The sequence below is a fragment of the Syzygium oleosum genome, unplaced genomic scaffold, assembly GCF_021117445.2.
Source record: "Syzygium oleosum isolate NSW1041296 unplaced genomic scaffold, Sole_v2.1 Sole_v2.39, whole genome shotgun sequence".
NCBI lineage: Eukaryota > Viridiplantae > Streptophyta > Magnoliopsida > Myrtales > Myrtaceae > Syzygium > Syzygium oleosum.
In genome coordinates, this window is record NW_026607523.1 from 2,275,023 (window position 1) to 2,286,026 (window position 11,004).

Sequence of the window (11,004 nt, forward strand, 5' to 3'; positions counted from 1 at the left end):
TTAGTCTAGAGATGTTCCTAACTCCAGGGTTGTGTTAACCAACCTATAAATTATCCTGATATGATACGCTAAATGTTTAGTCTGGCGCTTCATTCTACGGGTCCAAGAGCTTACTTGGCTTGTGATCGTAGATCGTAGTATTAGTTGATCCCTAAGATCTCTCCATCTTCTTTTATCCAATAAAGCTGCTAACCCTAACACAGGACTACCAGCAGCTGGTAAGTAAAATAGTGGCACTAATCCTACGGGAATTAACCCTATGTGTACGGACATTCCTTTTACTCTTTCTCTTGTTTCTCTGCATTGCGATCCTCCCGAGGCGGAACATAATAGATATGTTATGTCGAGTTGAATTAACGGCGAGTGCAAACGGTCTCTCTTGCAAGGTGGCATTAATTCTTGCCGCGGATTCTTCCAAACCCTATCCAGTCGCAACTTGCAATTTGGTTTCTCAGTTTATTATGAAAATTTGTTTTTATTTTAGAAGTCAACACTTACCTATTAAAGGCAGTCTAGAAGTCAAGTAAAACGAGGGAGTACGCTTTACTTTTCCGAACAGGCGATTTGGATTTAGGGAATTGATTACGCTATGTCGAACTAACGTCATTTCGGTACTAGTTTCTTTTAATTTGAAACATATTTCATGCATGGCACACTAATTCCTAGGCACGCACATCTAGGCGATCCCGCATGGTATGCTAATTTAGCAAACAATCATATATTCCAACATCTAGATAAACATGATAAAAGCATGACAAACATGATTCCATTATATTGAAATTAAATGCAGTAAATAAAACCCGATAGAAGTTGGGCAAAACATATTACATTGCCTTATTATAAAGCCCCGGGACAAGACCCCCGTGAGCTATGCCCAAAATTAAATGTGTACATACTTTAAATTAAATGATGCACGCTCCCTAAAACTAAGTGATGATATTGCAATATTCAATGGTAATGAGATGTGATTAGGCATGGATTAAACTAACCCTAATCATGTATTTCGCAACTAAATGCAAATCGAACTTTTTTTAGATTTTTCTCAAAATAAAAGTTCTAACTTCTGGCTTGTGCCTAAGCCCACCTTTTGTTCCTGGACGTGGAAGAAAATTCATGATATGCGAGATTATGCTCGGACTATTTTTCGCTGGAAAATTGGTAATGGACGTTCAATCTCCTTGTGGTTTGATTGGTGGCATGATAGAGGCCCCCTACACCTTCTCTTCAATGATACGGACATTTATCAGTCTCGCATTCCCCGGGACACCACTGTTCGGGCCTTTTATGACTCGGTATGGCAACATTCACTTACTCTGGATGCTATATTGAGCTGGACGGAACCTTCACCTATTTTTCAGGAGGACATTGAAGATGAGCTGATCTGGGCTCCTCAACCATCCTCTACCTTCTCGGTGGCGACAGCTTGGAACCATATAAGAAGAAAAGGATTGCCGGTTCAGTGGCATTCATTTATATGGGATCACCATATTGCTCCTCGACACTCCTTTCTTCTATGGATAATTTCCCTCAGTCGATTGCCTACTCAGACTGCTCTTATTCATAATAGCAGGATCAATGCCGCTTTATGCGCTTTTTGTGGTGCTACTCCGGACTCAATCAATCACCTTTTCTTCCAATGCTCCTCTACAAGAAGTTTGGCGTTGTTTTGGGCAACTAAATGCTATCTCCCATGGCGTAACCGTCCGTGGCATGAGCATATAACATGGGCAATGAAGGTTTGTGGAGGATCATCATTTGCCCACCGTCTCACCAGGTTCTCATTTGGTGCCCTTTGTCATATAATATGGACTGAAAGAAACAACTCAATCTTCCGCAACAAGAGTATTTTCATTCCTGGCATGCGCAATCATATGATCAAAGTGCTGAAGGATAAAGCTTCAACCCTTGGAAGAGTTGCAGACACGCCAATGAATAGGAGATTACAAAGGAGTTGGGGGCTATCATCATCCATTTTTTCTTAGTTCTTTCCTTTGTTTTTCCTTGTTTCCTTTGGTCCGGTGTCTCAGGTTGCCGTGTACCTCTGGCTTGTAGAGTCCTTTGGGTCCTGGTTTTGGATTAGCCTTGTTTAGTGCTCCCGATTCTTCTCTCGGGGCTTGGTTGTCTGTTCTATTTGTATAGTCCTTGCTGGACCTTTCTTGACCCTTTCTGGACAGTTATGTCCTATTAGGTCAGGTATTGGTTGGAGCTATAGCTTGTATTTGGTTTTGAGAAAGTTATATATATACTTACCTTACCAAAAAAAAAAAAAAAAAAAAAAATGCAAACACCTTGAATTAAAGGATATATACATCCCAAAACTAAACAATGATAGTGGAATATCTAATGACATGAGATGCGACTAAACATGAATGAGATTATTCCTTAAAACGTGATTTATGACTAGTTGCAAATTCAATTTTTTTTATCCTTTCCATTTATTGTTTTTCTGATATTTTTCATTCACGCTTAAGATAACATGATTAAACATCTAATTTACACTAAAATATGTTGATGAACCACAAATCACTCACGATAACACAATTCGATAGTGATATGGCAAAAACATCTAATTTTGACCCCGAAATGACATACTAAGGCAATAGGGACGCCCGGGACCATTATCAATGCCAAACGAGACCCCTAAAGGCAGCAATCCAACCCTTGACCGCGCGCTCCGAAGGCTCCCTCGCTTGCCAAATGATCCCAAACAAGTCTGACAACACGTTGACGCAACCCTGGGCCACCGGCACCGCTCCAAGCCACCTCGGGACACCTCAAAGGGCTTCAACTGCTCCTCGAAAACCCTGAACCTGCCGTGGTTCAAGGCTGGGCCGAGAAGCATTCTCGGCTGGACGGGGTCACAAAATATCTAATAATGTTCATATGGTGCAAACTTAACAACTAATAATCCTACCATGCCTATATAATGTGATATTTGCATAGACAATGCAAATGAGGAAATGAATGACGTTGACATTATCAAGAAACTAAACTCTAAGGTCGGTTTATGTACTAAGCTCAAAGAGCAATTTAACATGAGAAAACGACATTATACTCAATCTAACACAAATCATGACTTTACTATAATCAGATAAGAACAAAAAGGAACCTTGAATCGACCCCTGAGTGTCACGACATGAATTTTTCCATACGATTGGAATCTTAAAGCGAATATATAGTTCGGCCACAAATGATGTGCACAACTTTTTTTCACTATACATAATCAAAATTCCCAGTACAGTAGACATACTCCTACTTTTTGCTGTGCACTTTGATCCAATCCTTAAAGAGATATTTGGAAGCGCTAATCTAAATGTCAGTGAACTCCAAACTCAATCAATTTGGAAAATATTTTGGAGCGAGCCTAAACTTAGTAAATGAAAGTTGTAGATCTAAAGTGAAAGATATACTCATCACTCAACCTTAGAGCGCAACATAATAACAATCAACGAGTAATATCACATATCATTGTCAGAGGGAAATCAACTTATTATATAAGTTCATTTGGGATAATTTAATACATGCGATTTGTAGGAATGGCTATAATCATGTGTGCACTAAATAAAAACATCTTGTCGTTGACTAATTTTTTTAAAAGATATAAAGAATTATTTCAAAATAAATCAAATCATGGATTTTCCATGAAAAGAATCCACCCCTAATATTTAAGTTTGCATAATCAAAATTAAATCCTAAAACTTTTCGGCTGATGCTCGATCAAGTCCTCCCATACAAATCGACAAAATTCTATATGTGACACACCGCCACATCTGTCACTGTTTTTCATGATATTTAACTGACAAAGCTAGTAAATCAAGACTTAAGATTCAACATTTGCTAAATAAATTGAAGATTTGATTAGACAAAATGAAGAGCTCTGTTACCCTCTTTGGAGATGATTATCTCCAAAAAAATCCACAATTTGTTTTGTCGCTTGCGCGATCGTGAAACACATGGATGGTCTCTGTCCAGCTCTTCAAGTCCTGTCGTATTCGTCTTTATGCCTGCCAGAAAGTTCAGTTGGAAAATTCAATGTGGTCGCGTTAGCTCTTAGGTCAGCACTTAGCGTCAGCTCTCAGCTCAGCATTTTGGCGATATTACTTGCATCATGATAATTGCTATATAAAAAATGTTAGAGTTTCCATGAATAAATGTTTTCAAGTATACTTAGGACATTTAGATTGCAACATTATTTAATTGGTATACTTGCACTTCCGTTTCCATGAATCGCACCTCATAAAAAAGGAGAATTATAAAATCACATCTTGCATGTTAGTAATTATAAATTGCATATTCATTTAAAAAAATTCACAAAAATATGTCTTGGAACGCATTTAGAAAATTTAAATTTATTTGCATATTCACATTATATAGTTAGATTTATCCTCTTAGGGCTGCATTGCATTTTTAGATTGCATTATGTTAAATTATGTGTTCTTGCACAATGGCTCTTCCTGGAAAAATACTTTATTCAACACATTATTTCACATGGCATAACATCTTCAATATTCACTTTTCTTTTATGCATTAGTTTATTTTAGGAAACTTACATGAGTACTTTTAGAGGTTGTTTGGTAACCTGTCAAATAGTACCCGATTATATTCTTTTATTCCCTGGAACAAAAAAAAAAACACAAATCCGTTTGGTAAATTTTTTATTTCGGGCCACAAATTTATTCCCAGAATCGGTTTTGAAACAGAATCAAGAATCAAAAAAGGGAACAAGAATCAGAAATGGGAAAGAAATTTTTTTTTTCTTCTTCTTCTTCTTGATTGGTCTTCTTCATTTTTCCTAGTCTGTGGCCGGTCGCCAATCGCCAGTCTCCGACCACCGGCCACTGGCGATGGGCCATGGCCGGCGAGGGCGAGGGTTGGACCTTAGGCGAGGGCAGCCCTCGCCCAGGCCGCTAGCCGCCCTAGCCGGATCTGGTGAGGGTGGCCTCGCCAGCCCTAGCCTGTGGGCGGTTGCCAGTGCCGGTGCCGGTGGTCTGGCCATTGGCCAAGAAAGGGGAAGAAGAAAAAAAGAAAAGAAAATAAAAGAGAAAGAACTATTAAAAAATTCAAAATATTATTAAAATATTATTATATAAAATGAAATTTTGTGTAATTATCAACGGATTTCTGTTCTTTTTCTATTCCAAGAATAGAAATTTTGGCCAGTTACCAAATGCTTTTAAATGCTTAGAAATTATTTTCGGGAATAGAATAAAAAAAATTATTTCTGAGCAGAAATTATTTCCGAGAACATAATGGTTACTAAATGGATAGTTAGACTTTTTATTCACCACTCACATGGATTCTGTCTTGGGGTGTCATAACAAGGCTTTGAATTAATTTTGCCTGATACAGCTCACGTTATCTTCCTTTACGTAATTTTTATTGCTTGAGCATTTATGCATGAACATCTAGATGCATGCTAGGGAATAAAATTGGGAAAATTATATGAAAAACATTTTTTGAAAGAGATAAGGTACCAATAATGGGCGTAAATAAAAACCAGCGTAACCAAGTACTTGAACTCACAAATCTTGGATTCATAGAAATAAGGCGAGCTGATGCATCTTACTTGACTTCTAATCAGCCCATAATGAATTAGTGGACACTCCTAAGTTTAATATCAAATGAATAATTAATTAAGAAACCAAGCTAGGATTGACAGCTCTTGAGAAAGTTTGTGCTAAGCATAAGCGCCACCTCGCAAGAGGAATCATTTGCGCTCGTTTAGCAATCCCTCAAACTCTTCCGAGAATCTCCCGTCGGGGGGTCACAACACGAGTGATTCTACGTTTATCCCTTTCTTTTCACTTATTGTCCCTATTTGTTCTTTCCCATTTACCCAAGATCCATCTCGATAGTCAAGCGCCGCCCACCACAACACCCCCCCATGCGCGTGCGCACGAGCGCACACACACACACCAACTAGGAATGACCACCACCCGCACATGATCACCAGCCATGACCACATCTTCGCCACTCGACACGAACTGCCCTGACGCCCTTGCCAGCCATGGCCGAGTACTGGCCACAATCCAAAGGAAAAAAGGAAAAAAAAAAAAAGGAAAGGAAAAAATAAACAAAACAAAAAAATTAATAAAAATTAATAAAAAAATTCTAAAAATTATTTAAGAATTATAAAAAAATTAGCCATGTCAGCATCGACTGTGCCACATAGGACGACTGGCATTCACATTAGCAATTTTTGGTCTAACTTGGCCGGATGGACTTAATTGGTACCAATGTGAAAATATTTAGTATTAAATTGGTCCAATTGAAAGATTTAAGACTGAATTGGTACAAATGCAATAGGTCTAGGACTTTTTTGTACTTTTCCGGTGGTTTGTAGAAACCCCATTACAATGAAACTTTGATTTGGCTCACTTAAGATTTGAGGTTTGATATTTTCTTACATTTTATTATTTTAATTCATTGAGTGTTAAATTCATGATTGTACACACGCATGATCATCCATCACATGATAGCAGTCTATGATTAAAATTGATAATATTTTTTAAATAAAGATAAAATGTACCGAAAGGGCGTTAGATTTATCTAGCGTAATCAAGTCCCCTATATTCATGAAATCTTTTGTTCGCAAAAGTAAAATGTTCTCCCACATTGTCTCTAATCGATCGTATTATATTAATGTCGACTTCAAAATGAATTGATTTGCATATTTAATTGGTTAAATTAAAACATCAAAGTTGCAATTAGTATGACTCGAAAGAGTCTGTACTAATTATTTGCTTAGTAATCCACTATCTTTTTGTCCCTAGGTAAACTTCATCGACATAAATTCATTGATAAAAATTAGTAAAATATGAACTAAACTCTAAGTGAAATTTATTGACATAAATTCATTGACAAAAAATAGCAAAATATGAGCTAAGCCCTAAGTAACCGATCTCCAGTTCCCGATTTTGGAAACCGATCCGGTTCCTGGTCCTACCTTAGAACCGGATCGGACCAAGAACCAATCAACCCTATTCTTGACTGAGGAGGAGAGACGCAAGCCACACCATAGTCTCCCAAGGCTAGCTAGCGATGTCGGGGTGGATATGACCTCGATTTTTGTGAGTTCAAGACTGCGATTGAATAATTGAAGGTGATCAATTCACGTTGGCCCCGTTGCTTAGGGAGCGTTTGGCAATCATTCTGTTCCCGAAAATAATTTCTGTTCAGAAATGATTCTTTTTTATTCCGTGCCCGGGAATAATTTCTTAGCATTTGAATGTGTTTGATAACTACCCAAAATTTCTATTCTTAGAATAGAAAAAGAACATAAATGCGTTTAGTAACTGCACAAAATTTCTTTTTATTAATAATATTTTAAATTTTTTAATATTTTTTTCTTTTTTTTCTTCTTCTTCTTCCCTTTCCTTGGCCATGGTCAGGTCGCCGGCGCAGGCGACTAGCCACAAGCCAGGGTTGCGAGGGTGTCGCCACCCTTGCCAGATCCGACGAGGGCGGCTCGCGGCTTGGGCGAGTGCCGCCCTCGCCAAATCTGGAGAGAGCTGGAACCTTGACGTTGCCCTCACCCAATCCGGAGAGGGTGGCTAGTGGCCTGGGTGAGGGCCGCTCTCGCCAGATCTGGCGAGGGCGACCCTCACCAACCCTGGCTTATGGCCAATGGCCAGCGGCCGATCACAAACCAAGAAGAAAAAAAAAATTTCTTTTCCATTTCTAATTCTTATTCCCATAATCAAGAAATAATTTTTTTTGTTTCTTGATTTGTTCCAAAACTGATTATGTGAATAAATTTTTGTAAATTTGTATTCGAGAAAAAAAAAATTATCAAACGAATTTCTATTTCAAAATTAATTTTAAAAACAAAAAAATAAAAATAATTATTATTTAATCGGTTGCTTCACGCGCCCTTAGAGTCGTTTCTACCTCGGTCAGGGTGCACGTTACTGCCTGGTTTTGGGTGTACATATCAATTGTTGTTTTCATTTCAAGTTTCTTTCATGTAGACTTCAACTCTAGAATTTTCCAAGAAAATTCCTTACGTGTCATCATGGCACTAGGTTCCCACTCCACAGGCCTGGTCCACAAAGCTAGGGACTAGGGACTCCGGACAATCAACTTCATTTTACAGCTGGCCACCGCCAGTTGTGGGCCTGAACCTTGATTCCGATGGGCACATGGAATGGTTACCGTGGGTAGATCCCAATCAGAATCTAAATGAATGAAAAAGGCACTCTTATGCGCCAGAGGCGACTTTGATTCTTTATAGTCTCTAGACCGAGACAAAGAAATTGTAAACAATGACTCAAGAGTCAATTCCTACTTCTTGGTCTTGCTTTACAGAAGTAACCAAAAAAAAAAAGCAAAATATCAGACTAAGAAATTGTAATCAACGACTCAAGAGTCAATTTTTAATTCCTGGTCTTGCTTTATAGAAGCAACAAATCAAATAGCAAAATAATGCAGAATCTTCTATAAAAGACAAACACATTAAGCAGAGCATAGTCTAACCATTTATTTTGACACCCAAAGAAGTATCGCAAAACAATCTTCTCAGACCCAACAGATGGATCCTAGGTTGTTTGACGCATCCCACACAGGGAATGTCAATCAATTGAACTCCTTGGTCAGAGAAAACGCCCTCATCCTCGAAGCAGCGTCTCTCGTCAACGGACACAACCCTCTACATGTTGCCTCGATGGCCGGCCACTTGAATTTCGTCAGAGAAGTCCTCAAACTAAAGACGGAGTTTGCCGACGAGCTGAACCAGGACGGTTTCAGTCCTCTGCACATCGCCGCGGCGAGGGGCGATGTGGATATCGTCCGGGAGCTTTTGAAAGTGGGCAATCGCCTGTGCCTAGTGAAGGGGAGAGAGGAAAGGATTCCTCTGCACTATTCAGCCATCAAGGGGAGGAGCGAAGTCCTGAAGGAACTGGTCTTGGCTTGTCCTGATTCCATCGAGGAAGTGACGGCTCGGAGGGAGAGCGTCCTCCACCTCGCCGTGAAGAACAGCCGGTTTGAGGCACTCAAGTTTCTGGTGCAGCAGCTGAAGCGTTCGAACAAAGAGCGCGCCTTGAATTGGCGGGACAGCCAAGGAAACCATATCTTGCACCTCGCGATGGCTAGAAAGCAATACGAGGCAAGTGCCCACTTCTTGTGATCCATTTCATTTCGCCGTATCGGTTCCTCTCCTTTGTTCTTCACAAGCGAAGCAAATACAATTATTAGACAACGTTTGTTTCAAGGAAAATAAATGAGTTGGAAAATATTTTCTTAAAAATGATTGTTTGTATCGCTTGAAATAATTAGCTCACGAAAAATATTTTCATCGTCAATAATAATTAACAAATATTTTTGCAAAGAGAATCGATAGCAGCTTAAGTTTTATAACGGCTGACAGTATTTCCATAAAATCTCACAATTAAAAATATTTGTAAAGAGAATCAATAATAGTTCTAGTTAGTGTGAAAATCCATGTTTAGGGTTCGAATGCATGTTTCTGCTACCCTGTCAAGAAAAATTGCACCACGAGAATGTTGGATGATAAATAAAATATGTTATTGCATCGAATAGGTAGTGGAGTTCCTGCTCTCAGGCTATGCAATTGACAAAGATCTGGTCGAAGTGAATGCCATAAATGGGGCGGGTTTAACGCCTCTAGACATCCTATTTCTCGTTAACAATGAAGTGGGTGATGCGGAAATTGCTGAAATCCTCACACGATCTGGAGCCACGAGAGCAAGGGGATTGCCTTCTAGTTCTATGGTAATGGTGGCGACTGAAGACCCCGAAGCCCAAACCGATCAATCAAGCGGAAATCGCGGCCGATCAACGTGGACCAACTACTGCACTTGTTTCTTGAAGCTCGATTATGAGAGAATCCAATTGTTCGAGGACTTCAAGTACAACAAACGAAAGGACTCCGCGAGTGATGTACGGAATGTGTTGCTGGTCGTCGCTACTCTCATCACAACTGCTACCTATCAAGCCGTGCTTCAGCCGCCGGGCGGACGTTGGCAGGACAATTCAGGGCCCTCGACTAACAGCACCGATCCCACGAAGTGTGGGACCGCATCGCCCAAAGCCGGCAAGGCGGTTTTGGGATCGAGTAACCAGTTAGCGTACATCAGCTTTGTGATCTTCAACACAGCTGGATTCTTTGCCTCCCTCCAAGTGATCGACATCCTCACATCGGGATTCCCGATGCGAAGGGAGCTGCGAATCGCGCTGTTGGCCCTGATAGGTACATATGACATTGTGATGCACACCCTTAGTCCCAACGATTTGGTCAGCAACATCTTCTTTGGTCTCTCGATAGCTGTGCCTTTCATGATGTGGTTCATTGGCCGGTGAACGATAAGACGTAGGGAAAATGATACAAATAGTCATTGAACTTGGACCTAATATGTAATGTGATATTTGAACTTTTAATTTGTATAATATAGTCCCTGAACTTTAGCCTAATGTGCAATATCGCCACTGAACTTTTAATTTTGTTAATGTGATCCTTGAACTATTAGTACATGTTCAAATTAGTCTTTGAGTTATACGAAAATATTCAATATTGTCCTTGAACTTAAATTAATTGAAGAATAACATTGGATATTTGCATATAGTCAGTGAACTAATTTAAACATTTACCAAAAGTTCAGAGATCACCTTGAACAAATTAAAAGTTCAAAAATCAAGTTGCATGTTGAGCCAAAGTTCAGGGATCATTTGTGTCATTATTTATAAAATGTACTAATCAGTGCAAACACACATTTTAATTAAGACTGAGGGATGTTGTATGCATGCCTACTTTGGTTTCTTCCAACTCTAGAACTAGAGAGAGATCGGATTATGGAGAATGAAGCCACCACCTCGGAGAGTGCCAAGTTTTCAATCAATGTAAAGTTTGAATTTACCCATGAGAACATAAGGGGTTTTGCAGCAGAATTTTCTGCATTTTCTGTATTTGACTGTCACGCCCCGAACCATACGAGCGCGCGATCATCCCTCCGAGGTCGATTCAAGTGCGACGTCCCAGGACGCGTCGCC

The 11,004-nt window shown here is 39.6% G+C and overlaps 1 protein-coding gene across 1 annotated transcript; it reads left to right on the plus strand.

The window, feature by feature from the left end:
* Positions 1-8,481: 8,481 nt before the first annotated feature.
* LOC115694264 (ankyrin repeat-containing protein BDA1-like) lies at positions 8,482-10,350 on the plus strand. The gene is made up of 2 exons (XM_030621386.2): positions 8,482-9,107; positions 9,542-10,350. Exons 1-2 carry the CDS (start codon positions 8,531-8,533, stop codon positions 10,315-10,317), a joined length of 1,353 nt encoding a protein of 450 aa, XP_030477246.1. The 5' UTR covers positions 8,482-8,530; the 3' UTR covers positions 10,318-10,350.
* Positions 10,351-11,004: the final 654 nt, after the last annotated feature.